Below are 16,883 nucleotides of genomic sequence, written 5' to 3' on the forward strand. Positions count from 1 at the left end.
AGGAAGTTTTGATTAATGTAAATACTGGTAACTTTTGGTTTTCAATAAAAAATGAATTATTCCACAGTTTACATAGGAAATATCTAAAAATAATTTTAATGGGCAGCTTTTCTAAAAGATATTGATATGTTTCACTGAAAGATTTACTTTTTACAGTGTTTGTATGAGTAGTGGCAGTAGAATCTGACCCTTATATGATGATTCTTATCAACATCTTGTGTGTATATTTTACTGTGTCTTAAATTGTACCCTAACAAGTATATAGTTGATCAGTGAATAGTTTGTCACAATATTTTGTGAACAACAAAAACGTTATTCAGCAGCATATTTGATGAATGATACTCCATTCTGATCGTTTCTGGCCTGAATGTCTGGAGGAATTGTAACCAAGTAACCAAGTAAAACCACTCTCCCCTGAAACAAGAAGAGTTTGCTGTCCACAGCTGGCAGCCCTGGGAGGGCAAGGAAGCTGCCCAGGAGGCAGAGTTGGTGTAGGAACAGTTCTCCACTGAGCTGGCTGATTCTTTTTCCCCTCTGTACTCTCTATCCTTTTAAGCAACAGAAGCTAGATGTCTATCAGCCAGTGCTGGTTAGGATCTTCTCTTCATGCTGGAAGAAATCTGGGTCATGGGAGATGACTGAGACTAGCAGGATAGTTTAGAGCATTGCTGCTTGGAGATGTGAGGCTGGGACCAATGTGAGGCTCATGGAGCACAGGGACTGCTGAGGGTCCTGTTAAGCTCGGAGCAAGAAGTTGTAGAAATACAAATGACAGATCACTGGAAATTTTTTTTTTTTTTTGTGGAGAGTTTGCTATAACCACATCTTTATTCTGATTTGTGCCCCTCTACTGTAGTTAAGGATCTTTCAAAGGCTGCGGCTGTGCAGGCAGAGTAACTGAGCACAATAAAACCCAGTGCTGTGCACTGGAGGTACAGAACAATGGCATGTGCATTACTGTGCTGTGCAGTGAGGCAGCTAGTTTTCTTTAAGGCTGAATTGCACAATCATCAGAGACTTCAATTAAACAGTCACATCACTCTTTTGAGCAGATAAAGACAGATCCTCACTCTGACTCCAATGTGCTCACCTGAACCATGGGACATCAGCTCTCATCAAAGATAGCAGCTGACTCCCTCCAACCCCAGCCTTGGGCTCTGTAAAAGGGGTGCTTCTGTAGCAGCAGACATCACTGCGGTTCTCAGATCACCACTCCCGTGAGCCACTTGGCACCTCCTGTGAGTGTAAGAAATTTTGTATTCAGGGCACTATCTGAAATGCATGATTTTGCAGCAATACTGAATTACTGGGAGTTTCACCTTGGTGAGGGGAAGAATTGTCCTGTGGGAACAGTTCAGCTACTGCCTGTGCATTTGCCTGTCTCACTAAGCCAGAGGTATTCTGTGACTACAGCTTTGGAAAGACTTGTGGGGCTCTGGGCTCTTTCTGTCCCCAGCCCCTACTGCTGAGGGTCTGGACAGCTAGGCGCTGTCAAAGTGTCAGAGCAGACCTGAGGAACACCCCGCTACACCTTTGCAACAGTACTGAGTGTTGCTCTCTGGTGGATCGTTGCTCTGTGGTTCATCACACTCTGGTCGCACTGGCATGAGGCTGTTTGCCACCACTCAGCCCTGCTTGCCCTGCCCTCTGCCCTTCACCAAGGTGAAGCCATGGCACTCCTGTGGCACCTTTATATGTCCTTTTTCATTAAAAAGAAATATGCAATGGATAAAAAATTTAAAAATGGTTTGTTAGGAACTAGCCATTTGTGACAGTAAAAGGATGGATTTGTGAATTTACGTGGTACTAGATTGTTGTTTGGGGATCCTGTTTGTAGAATAGACTTCTAAGAATTTGTGAATGTCTGTCTCAAGTATTGTGGCTGGACAGTTTGTTTTTTAATCTTAATATTCCCTTTGTAACGCTGGAAATCTTCCTTTCCTTTTCTCCATCTTGTCTGACTGAAACCTTTCCAGGCATAAGTTGTCTTACACAGCATCCATAGAATATAGCACCAAGCAATTATGGTCAGGACTGACGAATACTGACATTTCTGCATTATAAATAAAATTAAATCAAGAGGAAGCAACCTAACCTTGAAAGTCAGACTTCCATCTAAACCGCTTTACTGGCTCAGAATAAAATGTGCATCTAAGGTAACCAAAAAAAAAGAGTTTAAAGGAAATGTTATGGTCTCTTTTCAGAGCCTATGTGTTTTCTTTCCATTTTTGATTGTGCTTTGATCCTATTTTGTAGGAAAGCTAAGTATTTGCAAATCCAGGTGATGTCAGTTGGAGACATAGATGTTCAGAGCACCTGAACATAAACTATTTACCTCTGTCATCTGCATTCCTCCCTCAGCTCCCCCTGCCCAGTTAGCAATTTTTGTTTGGGTCTTTAATGTAACAACAGATTCAGAGAAAAATATTGTTACAAAAAGGAAGAGTCATAGACAGATGTAATTTCTTGAAAGAAATGTTCATTTCTTGTTAAAAATCACTGTCTGCATCTTTCTGAAAATCACTGAATAGAGTGCCCACTGACTTAACGCTCCCAGTAGGTACAGAGCTGTTGATCCAAGGACTTCGTGCTAGTACATCTCTACCAGACAGAAGATATTTTTGATTTAAGCAGGCTTTATATTATCAGTGGCTAAAATGCTCCTATTCATACAGTACTAAACTGTTTTGGTTTGACATTTGAACTGATTAAAGATAGTTTAGAAAAATATTTCCAATTTGTTTCTGTTTTGCAGAGCAAAGGACCCATTTTCTATTGCTGGCAAAATCATGTAAAAAGTAACATGCAGTCAGGAAGAGATCTACAATCCCAGATAGTGCTTTTTATCCTGAAGGAACTCAGATGTAGATAGAGAAGCAAGTCAAATATTTAAATAAACCATGGTCCAATGAGATAGTCTTAGATGAAGAAGTCTTTCCCTGCCTCACACTCTCACTAATAGTCAGTCAATTCTCAGCTGCAGCCTCCTGTTCTGGTCAAAACTCTTGAGAACTGAGCTGCCTTCAGCTGTGCTCAGTAAGTCCCCATGACTAATAGAGGTGGCAATTGCAAAAGGATTGGAGTAGGAATTGAGGGGACAATGTAATAGTTGCATGTTCTTTCCTCCTTCTGCTTGCCATAAACAATATGCGTTCAGCAAATCCAGAACCAGCCTCTTGGTAGCATTAAGCAGAGTAATATGGATCAAATGTTTCTTTCTGCTCATGGTAGATGTGGGAAAGGAAGATCAAGGAAGGTACAGCAGGGCTAGAAAAATCGTAACTAATGTTAGAGGCTGGCCCTTGACAACAGACAAGTTTAGCACAGTATCAACATGAGCCTGGCTCTTGACTTCATATATGCACAAATACTGAATATATACAAAAGGCAAAAGAAGCATTAACACAGTTTTTCTTTTGTGTGTAGCACAAAATTGCCAAGCAAATATCACAGCCTCTCCTCCATTCCTCATGTGTATCTTAATGACTGTGGATAGTAGCCAGCATTTCACAGCTGAAGTAACTGTTACATCAGGGTTTGATATTCTTCCCTCTAGCAGAAAATTCACATAGTGACAAATACTCCCTGCAAAGCAGCCTGGACTGTATCCCGAAGATTGCCATCCCCCACTGTATCATATTAATGAACCTGTACAACTAAAAATAATTACAAATGCAAATTTGGTGAAAAGGAGTTTAATAGGGAAATTTCATGACTGCACTAGAGAAGTTGTGGTTTAGCACTAAGATAGGTCTGATTACTTGAGCATGTGGGTGCTATGGTAACTCAGTTTCACCATTTGGAAGCACTTAAGCTCTAAACCACAGTATGCTGCACCCTCTTCCTTTTGAGTAGGGTTCTGTAGAAGAAAAACAGAAGTAAACAGCATGAGAGAAACCACAGAGCAGCAAAGGTGTCGTTAGCTGTAGTTGTACAAGTGGGTTACTGTAGTTAAAGTCCTCCTATGAAGACTGAGGATGTCATTTGAAGTGTGGTACAATTGATAGAAAAGCCTTCCTTCTGCCTGCTAAATAAACAATATTCCTGGATATTTATTTTAAGTTTGCAAGAACTGTGTGCACAGCAAGAAGTATTTGAATTGCTGCTTTTAGTTTTTGTTCTACTTCAGGTTGATGGTTTTGAGAAATTCTAGATATCGTTAGTAACAAATGTTGTTTTTATGAAATTAATATTTATTGAGGGAAATTTCTGGTTTTTTCTGTTTTTATTTTTCTCTGGAAAAATTAAGCTTTTGAATTCATTTTGCGTAGCTGGAATCAGAAAATCCCCTTTTTTTAAATGGTCAGATATTTGATTTGATTTCAGGTTAGTTGAGAAAAAGATACTATTTCAGTATTTTTCTTGTGCTTCTTATCCTTTCCTGAAGGCAGGCTCTGTATGTTAGCAGACTTTATGCTTGGTATTAACTTGTTTTAGTTGAAGAATGTTGACAAACTTTGATGTTTGTACTTCCTCCTCTTTCCTGAGCCTGCAATATTGTATTCTTCCTTGTACCTGCCAGCTACAAATTCTTCTTAATTCCACCTCTTTCTTCTGACAGCTGCCCTTGTACTTGATTGCTGGTTAATTTGAAATTTTTTTGTGTTCTCCAGTGCTGTAAATGCTGTTTAATGCTTATAGTTGACTCTTAAATTGAGAAGGAGAGAGACAACTCCCATTCTGGAAGCTGGACAGCAAGGAGAGGGTCATAGATATAGGGAACCAAATATAAGCGTTAATTTCAAAGGTATATTTTATTAAAAAAATACCACATATAGGTGTTCATATACATGCTCATATACACCTGTAATGTAGGCCTGCACTTATACCTGAGATGTGGTTTGCAGGAAGACTATGCCTTCCACAATGCAGTTCAGGTCTGAGCACTGGTAGGTGTCTCAGGAACAAAAAAGCCTTTGGCTCCCAGATCTGTATTTTAACCAAAGCTTAAAGGTAGTAGGAAAGAGTGACAGGATCAGGCTCTTAGGTGATGATTGCACTATGTTAAGGAGCGACTACAGAGGGCAGTTATTAATGAACTTGTGTAAAAGAAACTATTTTGAGAAATTACAATGGAAACTATTTTAATTATAATTTTGGAGAGTCAGAATGAATGTTACATCCTGATGCTAAAAGATAACAATGGGCATTTCTCAACCAAAACATTTTAGAATTTCTGTTAAATTAAAAGTTAGTTTAAACTTTTTATCCATAATTTCTGGTGAAAATAAATATTGTAAATATTGCCTGTGGGAATAGAAATTCTAGTATTTATTTAGTTTTAATTCACAGCTACAGTAAATATATAGCATTCTTACGATTGCTCTAGAGCTATGAAGATTTTTACTAATTAGCTTATGAATTACTTTGAAGTGATTTCATGGCTGTATCTTCAATAACCAAATGCATAGGCATTATATTTAGGACCCTCTGAAACTTCCCAGTTACCTGACAAGTTTCTACATGCTAAACTCAAAAGAATAATTTGTTTTTTGACTCAGAACATACAAAATTTCACATGTTTAATATGAACTTTATATGGCATCTTTTAATCAATTTTCAAAAGCAGCAGTTTGTCTGGAAACTGGAAGCAGTTTATTTTTTTCTTCCCCAGAGTTAGTGATAAAGAATAAAGTGTAATTCTGCAGCCTGTGATTATTAAAGCACTTTAGTACACATGATCCTACCTATGAAATTTGAGAGGTCCTCTGTGGTATAGAATTACTCAGAGGTTTAAGTGTTTGCTAGCCTAGTCATAGGTCTGCCTAGATTCATTTATAAAGTAGCAAAGGATCCCTTTATTTCTTATTTGCAGCAAAAAGAAGCAGTAACATCTCTGGCCCTGATGCTCATTTTTTTTAAGGTCCCTTTAGCTGGTTCTGGCAGCACAAGAGAGCCTTAAACTAGGTGTGAATTACATCCTATCCCACTTGAAGTTTAAAAATAAATCAAAGAAGGGTGGCTGGTAGAACTTTTTAAGGCTCCTTGCCTTACTCACCCTTCACCTCCCACCAGGAACTGTTCTTTTTTTGCAGTTTAGTATTGGCTTGCAGTGGAGCTGACTAACGTCTGTGCTGCTTGCTAGAAGACCCCGTCAAAGAGCTCTACTCCATCTGAACAAGTAGACCACATCCTGTTGCTTTCTGTGCAGATGTGAAGAGTCCTGACCCTGCTGAAGCAGTGCCGTTCAGCTGTCAAAAGAGGGAACACAGAATCTGGACCTACACTAGCTGCTTTGTGTGAAGTGCTGCTCGGTGGGGGTTGCTGGGGTCTGTCCAATATACTGGCAGGAGAACCCAGTGGCCAATAGTTTTGTAGGCACGAGGCTGAGGGGAAGAATTACTTCCTCTGCCCCCTCCCCATGCAAAGACACGCAGAGTGCAGCTAGATGTGATGAGCCAGCTGGTATGGTACCATGCTAGACAAAACACCAAATGCACTATTAACAGAAAGAGCTCCTCCTTTCTACATTTATGTATGCTGTGTGTATCAAGGAATGCAATACTGCAGCGCTCCTGTGCTCAGAGGTGACTGCCTGAGCTACTGGCATGCAAGCGCAGTCCCGTGCCCAACCCAGCAGGAAATACAAAACCAGGCCCATTTTACCCACTGTGCAAATTAAGCAGAAGAATGGAGTTAAAAGGCATGTTCCTTGTCATCAGTTAATGTAGTTTTGCCCATATAACATGATAATGTTTTTAGGCTCTTAATGCAGATTCAACAGTACCTCCATCTCATCAGCCAGAGTTTCCTTTAATAACACATGTGCACAGGAAATGTGTTCTGGTGCTTCCTTCAGCTTGAGAAGATCAGACCCTGGACTTACTTGGAACATAGTGTCTTTTAACTTATCCTAGGTCTGATTTGCTGTCTGTTGGGCCACTCGGTCCTGCCAAGTGAAAAGCATTTTCACTTTATTCTCATTCCTGAGAGGATGGCAGCGAGCAGTAATGTCTTATACGGGTGTGATCACGGTTCACTGCAGCAAGTGCAGAGTCAAATGTGACCTATACAGCCTGCTGTCATTGGGGTTTGAGGTGTTTGCCTTTATTTTTTTTTTTTTTTTTTTGTGGCCTGGTTTCTTTCATTGTTTTTCCTTTTACTCTTGTTGAACACTGAAAGGTTTCTTCAAAATATGGTAGTCCCATGTTTCACTCCCAGGACCTGTATGTCTTTGAGCTTTCAGGAGAAAGGGTGGTCAGCTCATCCTTTTTAGGTGTATTTCACTGGCGGCCTGTCATGCCATCTAAAACCTTTCTTTCAAGGAGCAGCTGCACTCCATCTGCCAACTGGTAACGTGAGGAAAGGGAGTGAAGGTGATTAGCCAAGCTCTCATCTCCCTGTAGGATGTGCTGGTTGTATCTTTTTGCAGCCCAACTAAAGCCAGACCCGCTCCAAAATTACTGATGGGTTGCAAATATTTTGGGTAAGTCAGCAGGAACCAACTGATGGCCAAGTCAAGAGTAGAAAAAGGGAAGCTTAGAAAAGTTCCTTCAGTAGGAGGAACTTTTTGTGTACTTTAATTCTTCCATTTGGGTTATCTGAGCTTATCCTATGTGTATTATCTGTCTTATGGCTGGATGCAGTTGAGATTTGAGGAAAGGTTTGGGATAGTTCCTGTTTAAACCCAGAACAAGATGCTTAGTTTGGTAATCATCAGGCTTTTATACGGCACAGCATTTTTGGGGGGGGGTTGAACATCCTTATTAAATTTTAAAGATGTCCTTAGATTTCAGCCTTCAAGATTCCAGAGATATGCTTTAGAATATAATCATGAGCAGACAATTTTGACTTTGAGGTTAACTTTGTTAACCCAAGCTTATCTCAGACATATTTGTTAGCTGAGGGACATTTTTTGAAAAATAAATTAATTGTAGCAAAATGCCTATTTAATATTGGAATAACACAGTCTGGTGTGCTGGGATCGTTCTTTATTTTCCTTCAGTTTACCTAGTATACCTCAATAAGGTTATATGGGGAACTGTATCTGCTTTGCTGTTTGAGAGGAGTTCTTTAGTGTTCTGGTGCCACCTATTGAATTCTTTTCAACTGCACCCTATTCCACTGCTGTAATAAATCATAGAATAGAATTACAGAAGAGTAGGAGGCCTTTAAAATGCTTAGGACATAAAACTGCCATCAAATTCTGTTAAAATGCCATGCTTATTTGGAGGGAAAAAAGGGCAATCTAGGACTGTTATTTTCCAAACTGTTTTAAGAAATGATCTGCTCTAGTTGACACTGGCCTGAGCAGGGCAGTTAGACTACATGATCTCTTGAGGTGATTTCCAACCTTAGTTCTATGACTGTGTGTAACATTTAACATTTGTCACCATGAGTGAGCAATAAACCTCACACTATATTTAAGCTAGTAGCATTATTCCTAACTTTACAAGGGAGAGGATGGGGAAATGATTTTCACAGGAATCTTAAGGAAGTGAATGAGGCAACCAGAAATACAATACTGTGACAACCTTATGGGCCCTCTTCTGCTCATATTATCTTACTTCACTTGGATGAGGGAATCTTGAAGTGTATTTTTTTTGTCTCTATCATACTTGCATTAAAGATCAGCAAATAGCTTGACAAATATTTCTAAATGTTTCACTAACCCCTGAGCAGAGTTTCATTTAGCACTTTTTCTGCAACTCCGTTTATTTTTGTTCTTGGAAACAGTTATCTAAGTGAAAGTTGATCTGTGTAAATGCTGACAGGAAGTTAATTTGAGGCTTGAGGTATATTTAATGTGCTGAACCAAAGTGCAATTTGGGAAGGAGGGGGAATAAGGTATGAATGAGAGATGTTATAGGTAAGAAGCAAAAATATAGATGATCTTTTGAACTATTGATGTATCATCTTATGGATCAGATTTTAGGCGACACACCACCTTACTTCTGTAAATGAAAAATGAGGTAGCTAGCTCTGCATTACTACTTTTAGCTAAGCTTCTTTGATTTCTGTTGATACTTTTTCTTGAAAATATCATAATACTGGCTTTTTCAAAATTTTAATTTCTAGGAAGAGATCTTGAATAATGTACAGTCCACAACAAATTAAATTGCTCACTAGAAATGTACGTACATTATTTTAGAGTTAGAATGTTTACATCCTTTTTTATGCATATTTCGTGACAGCTCTGAGCATAAAGAAATTGCTCACTCCTCACAGGTGACTCTGTCATCACTGGTCATGCTTTTTAACGGCTATTGTCAGTCTTCTCAACTGTCCATATGGGGTGCAGAATACATGGTGGCTATTGAGCAGCCAACATGTGTGCTGCTGCTTGTTGGGTCGATAGGAGGATATCTTTGGAGTCCCGGGAGATCTGCCTATGCTGAGCTTCTGCGTCAGAGATTAGAGACATGGTTTTGACCCTGGCACACAAACAGGGCAACTGAACATGTATCCTTCATAAGTATTGCAGTTTTTCACATAAACCTGGATTTTTGTTTTAAAGGTTGAAGGAGTTTATTTTCAAAAGAGTAGAGCTACACCAGTTGTGAAGTATTGTGTAGGGAAGCTGAAGTAACAGAGGAATTATAAACAATAAAGTACTATCAGTAAAACACGCATGCCAAGAAAAAAAAAATCCAGGAAAGAAACATAGTGGGAAAGAACTAATTGAAAAAGAGGAAGAGCCAAACAGGCAGATGAAAGTCCGTGGACAGTGACTGCAAGGAGTGTGTGAACAAGTGGAATTTGCTCCTCGCTGAAAACATAGCAGGCTGTGGTAGAGAGAGATGTCTTGAGGGAACATGCATGCTTTCAGGATGCCTTTCAGGATTCCAGTGTCAAAGTAGAAGCTTCTAATCCTCAAAATGTGTAAACATCATAGTGAAGAGAACAAACTCATGGCTTCAGCCATTGCCATTTTCTTTTGCCTCTCTTGCAACAGTAATTTTACATTGCACAAATACAAAATGTTTTGGGTCAGGATTTCAAAGCAGAGTGTAAAAAAGAGGCTTGTTTTTATAGATGTGAAAAGATCATAGCTCCCAGCTCAGTCAGGAAGTAATCTATAACCTGGAGATAAGAGTTATTTGGAGACATTCTTAAATATCAGCAGGATGGTCCAGGAAGGGCACTGCCATTTAGTAATTAATATTAGGGAAAGTAAATATCTCTCAGGAATGCCGAGGCCTGGCTTTCCACCTCTTATATAGTCAGGATTATAGGTAAGTATGATTTTTCTTGACAACAGAATTAGTGTTGGTATCTCTTCTAAGCAATAAAGTCTTCTTCATTCAGCAAAAATGTCACCCTCTGTTGATATTGTGTGCGCTTGTATGCACTGCTGCATGATGATGCGAAAGATTCTGAGGGTTTTAGCTTTTGTTATTGCAAAACACGTTGTTAAACATGAAAACATTCAAGTATCCCCCAGTCGAATCTGTCATCAGAAACATGGTTCAGAGAAAGCTGTGCAAACCATTGGCCTTTTTCTAATATAGATGAACTACTCACTTTCATGCGTTGCTCACCTGATGATATTTTTCCCCCGCTATGCAGCAGGAGATGAAAATCTGGCAAACGCCAGCTCTCCCCTCCCTGTGTCACCTCCACCTGCACGCTCCACATCACTCTCACCTCCAAGCACCACTGAAGGTAATGGTGAATTTAGGACTGTGGTATTGCTGCTTTTCTCCTGTTTTAGCGGAACTGGCACCTACTTCTATCATACATTGGTTAACTCCATCACTGTTAAAGCAATCTGGTGATTTATATTTGAGGTCAATTATATTACAGCAAAATTTGTTAATGGGATGAGGGTCTATTTAGGTTTTTTATTTTAATTAAATCAAAGGTGGGAATTTGAAACATGCTTTTCAGAGAAAGCAACAATAATTCAAGCTATAACATTCTGTTGTTATGAGTTCATGTTTTCCTTATGGACACCCCTTCCCTTTGACCTCTCAGATGAGAGTTTCACACTGACCTGTCACAGTGGCACTTTCCTGCAATTCATGCAGAGCTCCTTGGGCAGTACAGCTGTATGTGATGATTGTGGGAAGAGGGTCCTTCCTGGGTCAACAACACAAAACAAAACCACTCCACTTGGTCTGGGCTTTTTGCAAGCTGCACATAATTTCACCCCCTCCAGCTGCTGTTTTCAAACACGTGAAATCAGTACATCCCACACACTGTGCTAAAGGATGATCAAATCTCCACCACAAAGACATCCCAGACAAATGTGATCTTGCAGACCTAATCACAAGCCATTCTCCTGCAGTAAATTCAAGCAGATGTGTTTCACAGCCTGTGCAGGAACTGCAGAGCAATGTAAATGTGGGGTTTTTTTGCCAGTGCTGGAGGGAGAAATATAGTTCAGAGAGCAGCTGGCAAACTTTCTGTGTGCAGTGAACTTCTCACTTTCATGTGTTGCTCACCTGATGATATTTTTCCCCCGCTATGCAGCAGGAGATGAAAATCTGGCAAACGCCAGCTCTCCCCTCCCTGTGTCACCTCCACCTGCACGCTCCACATCACTCTCACCTCCAAGCACCACTGAAGGTAATGGTGAATTTAGGACTGTGGTATTGCTGCTTTTCTCCTGTTTTAGCGGAACTGGCATCCACCACAGCCTTCCTGATGCTGTCTTGACTCCTCAGGCTGCACAGCACAGACTCCTGGCTCAAGGACAAGTGGTTTAATGTGGACAATATCAGTCCACAAATTATATGCTTGATATTTTGGGGGTCTCATCTGATAGTTGGGAGGAAGGAATGTTTCTTTTTATATTTTTGACATATGATTTTGTTTAATTCCTCGAAAGTTTAATTTACCCTTTCTCTGTCTTTTTCTGTTTTTAAGGAGCTGTGTCAGCAATGTCTACACCTGGTAAGAAACTCTTAATTTACATGACAGTACTGCATTGATTTTTTCTTTCTGATAATCTATTCTTTCCTTTTCCTGAGCACAGTTATCTCGCAGAGTGTGTAATGCCTTTTCATCCAGCCCAATGAAATGAAATACACTGTCTTAAGAGGCAAGAATATCAGAGAAGTCTGATTTTGAGTCACGAATTTGAGTATATTTTAAAACACGATATTTAGCCTGAAGGAGGTGCTGTCAGTGCCAAAAAGGATTTTACTAACTGGACATTCACCTGACACCTGTTGGACCTCCTAATACCTTGAGCCCTTCCTTCCTAACAAATTCACAGTGCCTCAGTATGAGAGTGCTCCAGCACAGCAGTCCTGTGTTGTGGGCAGCTTTGTGTCCCTCCTTGACCGGGCAGCCTCCAAAGCATTAATGAAACTGCTGTACCTCTCACCACAGGTGTCTCTCCTGCAGACAGCACATACCTCTCCACGCACACAGGCTCCGTCCCTGCCATGGGACTCTCCAACTCACCACGCAGCAGCACTGCTGCCCTCACCACACGCGCTCCCATTGCCTTGAAGAATGCTTCATCAGGTTTGCCATCTTCCTTTAGATGCCACTCACTGTTCTCTGAACTGTAGGGGAAAACTAAATAATTCAGCCTCAGGGTAGCCTTTTTCAGCTTATGGTTCATCAAATAGGAAAGGTTTCTGCAATTAGCCATAGTGGAAATACCAGAATTATTTCTAGGATCTAGTATCTGATAGCCAAGTCTTGTAGGCATCACAGTAGTATCAAAATGCCAGCTGTTGCAAAAGCAAGAGCAATAGGAATGGACATAAAAGAGAGTGTAGAAACCTGTCAGTAGTTTATAAGCAGGGAGATAAATACTGAGATATAGTAAGTAATATAGTGAGCAAGGTATGTGATCTGGCAAACGAACACTACTGGAGTGCTTGTTTCTGAAAGAGGACAAGCACTATTTGTAATTGTGTTTTCCTGTAAGAACATAGCAAAATGTTTTAGTTTTTCCCAGTTCACAGTTATTAATGCTATTTCCATGTTGACTCCATCCTGGATTATGCCTAAATAATGACCAAAATATTGTTCTTGTACATTGCAAAATTAATTAGTAAGTGGTGTACTCCTAAAAGCTTGCTTTCTATTTAAATACTCATTTTCTGTTTTGTTGGATATATTAACATGATTTTTCTTTCAGCACTCTTCTCTAAATTACAAAAAGCCCAGAAGAAAAAAAAGCGGAGAAGGGCTGTAGTGTGACATTTCTGATGACATAGCCATGTGAAAGAATGAATTTTACTTTTTAATGCTGATATGTTGTTTCCTTACAGATGATTACAGTTCAACATCCTTGCACAGCACCATCGCACCAGTCAACACGCCAGCAAACACTGGGATCATGCCCACTCACACCATAGGTGACAAACTTGCACACAGTTATTGCAATTATGATACTGCAAGCACAGGAAATGTGTTAGAATGAGATAATTCAGTTTTAATTTCTTTTACCAAACTTAAGCATACCAATTAGGCATACAACTGCATTAAACTTAAGGGTGCTTTTAGGAATCCTATTAATAGTTTATGAGTAATATTAAAGGTACCAGATTTGCTACTTGTCAAGCAAATGAAAATTAGAAATTATTTCCACACAGCGGCATAGTAGGAGGGTAAATCTGTCAACTGCTGTGTCAGTACTCTTGATACAGAAATTTGTCCAAGCAGCAAAAAAGTATGAATATATCCACAGATCTGTGTGTTTCTCTGTTTTCCAGTGGCTTATGTTTTGTTTCACTCAGTGTTAACATTTTCTTGGGATCTAACATTGCAAGCACTTACACGTTACTATTGTAATTGGGCTGTAAGGAATTATTCAGGTCAGTAAAATATATGTGTGTGCTTGAGCAAAGTACATCCAGGAGTTACACTGTTACCATCTTTGTAACTGCCCTTCAAGTAGCTGTAGGTTACTGTCAGCTCTTTGACAGACTGAGCTTAGCTTTTACTTGGGGGGTCTTCTGCCCCTAACCATCTTGGTAACTCTCCACTGGACTTTCTCAGTTTACCCTCTCATTAGGGGCACTACTCAGTCAGGCCTATCTTCTGTGAAAAATGTTAGGTATCAGTCTCTTTTGGTAACACTTATACCTTAGTATATTTTCAGCAATTTTTTCCATGATTAATTTCTTTGCTCAAGCTTCTGTGCAGGTTTTCTAAGTACCAGCTTGTAATTTCTTTTGGGTATTGCATTGTAAAAACAGTGGTAAAACGACCTGTACTGTTGCATAAATCTCTTTCTAAAGGTAAGAGTGGCTGCACAAAAAGTACGAAAATTTTGTTTCTTTAGTGATATTGGATACTGTTCAGTTAGCTGTTCCACAGCGTACATGTCCTGAGAAACTGCTGTAGCTTATCATACTGCTATGAGAATGTAGGATTTTTGAATATTCTTGTGTAACTTTGTATGCATAAATATTAATAACCAGTTTGATTTGTAGGCAGTGATGTCACTGGAAAATGATGAAAGACACATAATCGCTAAAATAGCTAGTTAAAAAATGGGGTTATAGGTAGCTGATGTTTTCTTCCCATTTTCAAATGCAAGTGGAGTGCTAAATACAATTACTTGTATTGAATATATTGAATGAGGAGTTTTGGGCAGTACCAGTCACCCTCCTCCAACACTCTGTGAGAAAAAACCAAACCTGCTGAGCCACAGGTTCATTATGTTTTCTTTGTTTATAGGACCTTCCACGGTGACAACTAAAGAACCTTGTGGTAAGAACCAAACCCCTTATTTTTCTCAGTCCTGAAATTTGACCAAATCAGTAAACTCAAATACAGAAAACTGATCAGTAAAACCGATCAGTTAGAATCTCAGGTCATTTTATAAACTGTCTTCCAATTCTGGAAGAGTAGGATTAGTGTTATTAAAATTTCTGGTGGTGTTATCCCCAGTTACAGTTCCATTAAATTGCCCTGCACTAGGCTGTTGATATCAGGGCTGCAGAAAAGATCTGCCTTCATTCCACTAAGCCTTCTCTAATTTTTCCCCATCATGCTGATAATCACATGCTGCAAACTGCAATTCATAACTAAAGTAAAATTATAGTTTGGACTTTGGTTTATCTATCTTCAGAATTAGAAATTTCTCGTTCCTAATTTTCAGGCATAGACCATAGCCATTATTTACTAGATGGTTATGAAATGTGTTGTATAAGAAAATCTGTAATTTCTGTTCAAACAAGTGATTCAATGTGTCAAAACAAAGTGTTGCACTTTGAACTGACATTTTAAATTAAAGCAAATCTGGTTCTGAAATGTTCATCTTTTTCATTCTTTCATTTTCATAACTAGAGAGTTATTTCAGAATATTTTCCCAAGGAAATTTTCTGTTTTGACTAAACAACTTTTAAAAGTAAAAGATAAATTAAAAAAAAAAAAAAAAAAGAAAAAGGAGCAGCTAATTTTTCTGAGTTTTTATGTATTCTTATGTATTCTTGAAACACATATGGTGCCAGGGGTGCCATAAAACATTTAAAGGTTCTTAAAAATTGTCATAAAATAATTGTTTGTTATTTTATCTTTTTCTTTTAGATAATATTAGTTATACCATAACATGTGTAGAAGGCAATAAACACATGGCTAAAGTTATACTAAAAAATCTCAGAGAAAACAGAGACTATTTTATTGAGGTATGTGACAAGAACTTCACTGTGAATTCCAACACCAATGGAATAGAACTTCAGAGATGTGAGAGTTACAATGTTACTGTTGGAAATTGCTTAGCCGCTCCCTCTCATATTCTGCCTGGTAGGTATAGAAGGAATTCAGTAGTTTCTTCTTCTTGACATGCAGTAATTTAGCTTTCCTGGATTTCTTAGCCAATTCTTGTCTCTTTTCAGAGAATCAGACAGGAGGTTGGTTGGTTTGCAGATATTTTGCATTTTGAAGTTGCACCTTAAAACCTCTCAGTATCTTCTTAAAGTAAAATGTAAAAAGACCTAATTTTCTCATTATGAAGGAAAAAAGGGAACTTTAACTACGTTGGCCATGTGCAGCATGGCTAGCAATAGCAAGACCAGCCAGCACTTGAAAGCTACTGTTTATGCTGGATGTTTTGTTGACTAAAGAGATTGTTGAATTAAGTTTCATTTATTATTTGAATACCAGCATTGTCTTTATCTCATGTAGGCTTTTCCAATTTTTATCTTCCATTTTTTGTTAAATTCTTTGTATATTGTTCTGTGCCAATTGTGTCTTCATATTGCAGAACAAGTCAACAAATATAAAAGAACAAATTGCTATTTAAAGAATCAATATAGCCAATGTCACAGTGACATATAGTATTACTCCTTTTCAGAGAACAGCACGAGCCTTTTGAGTGTTTCAGATGAAACAGACAGGTCTGCAAAGTTATGTTTGGAATACTCATTTTACTGTGCTGATATGAATGTTAGCTGCAATGGTAAGACATTTCTAAGGTATTTTAAAAACTATTTTTTAATTTATTTCTTTTTAAAAACAATGTTGACGCTATCTTTTGATGAGAGGTGGGCAGATTTAAATTAATTGTGCCAGTTTGAGGGAAGGGCTGTTCAGAATTTCTGGGATCACCAGGTTGGGGACTACCATCCACATGCACTGCAGGTCTGGGAAAGTTCAAACCCAGAGAGCTCATTTCCTGAGTTTACCACCTTCACAAATTGCAGACATCTGGAGGTTTTGAGGTCCTGCTTGATGGTCTGCAAGGGAGCTGAGTGTTTGGAAATCCTCCAATCTGTGGGTCTGCTGCAGACTCCCTGGCAGCTGGCTCTGGAGGCTCCTGGATGGTGAGAGTCAAGGATGTCTGCTCTTGGAGCCAGCCAGCCTAAGGAGATGCTGGCTCAAAGACAGCTAGTGTGGTGGAGAAGATATGGATGCTGGATGTCCTCATGTGTCCCAGAAAAATGCATGATGAATGTCTGGGTCTGGAGATTTCATATTTCAGGGAGCTGAAGAGCTAAGAAGCCTCTCCAGGGTTCTGCCAGACTCCCATG

At 39.2% G+C, this 16,883-nt stretch overlaps 1 protein-coding gene across 6 annotated transcripts in view; it reads left to right on the forward strand.

Annotated features, from left to right (window-relative positions):
• The window catches only part of PTPRC (protein tyrosine phosphatase receptor type C), a 72,673-nt gene that overhangs the window by 24,559 nt on the left and 31,231 nt on the right, over positions 1 to 16,883 (forward strand). Inside the window, exons 3-10 of one of the 6 annotated variants that reach the window (XM_064454768.1) lie at positions 10,510 to 10,605; positions 11,416 to 11,511; positions 11,812 to 11,838; positions 12,280 to 12,417; positions 13,176 to 13,262; positions 14,590 to 14,622; positions 15,442 to 15,657; positions 16,208 to 16,312. In XM_064454768.1, coding sequence (XP_064310838.1) covers positions 10,510 to 10,605; positions 11,416 to 11,511; positions 11,812 to 11,838; positions 12,280 to 12,417; positions 13,176 to 13,262; positions 14,590 to 14,622; positions 15,442 to 15,657; positions 16,208 to 16,312 — 798 coding nt within the window. The remainder of the gene's footprint in view (positions 1 to 10,509; positions 10,606 to 11,415; positions 11,512 to 11,811; positions 11,839 to 12,279; positions 12,418 to 13,175; positions 13,263 to 14,589; positions 14,623 to 15,441; positions 15,658 to 16,207; positions 16,313 to 16,883) is intronic. The other 5 variants (XM_064454769.1, XM_064454771.1, XM_064454770.1 and 2 more) reach the window with 5 other exon arrangements.

This window comes from Phalacrocorax carbo, chromosome 6 (genome assembly GCF_963921805.1).
Source record: "Phalacrocorax carbo chromosome 6, bPhaCar2.1, whole genome shotgun sequence".
NCBI lineage: Eukaryota > Metazoa > Chordata > Aves > Suliformes > Phalacrocoracidae > Phalacrocorax > Phalacrocorax carbo.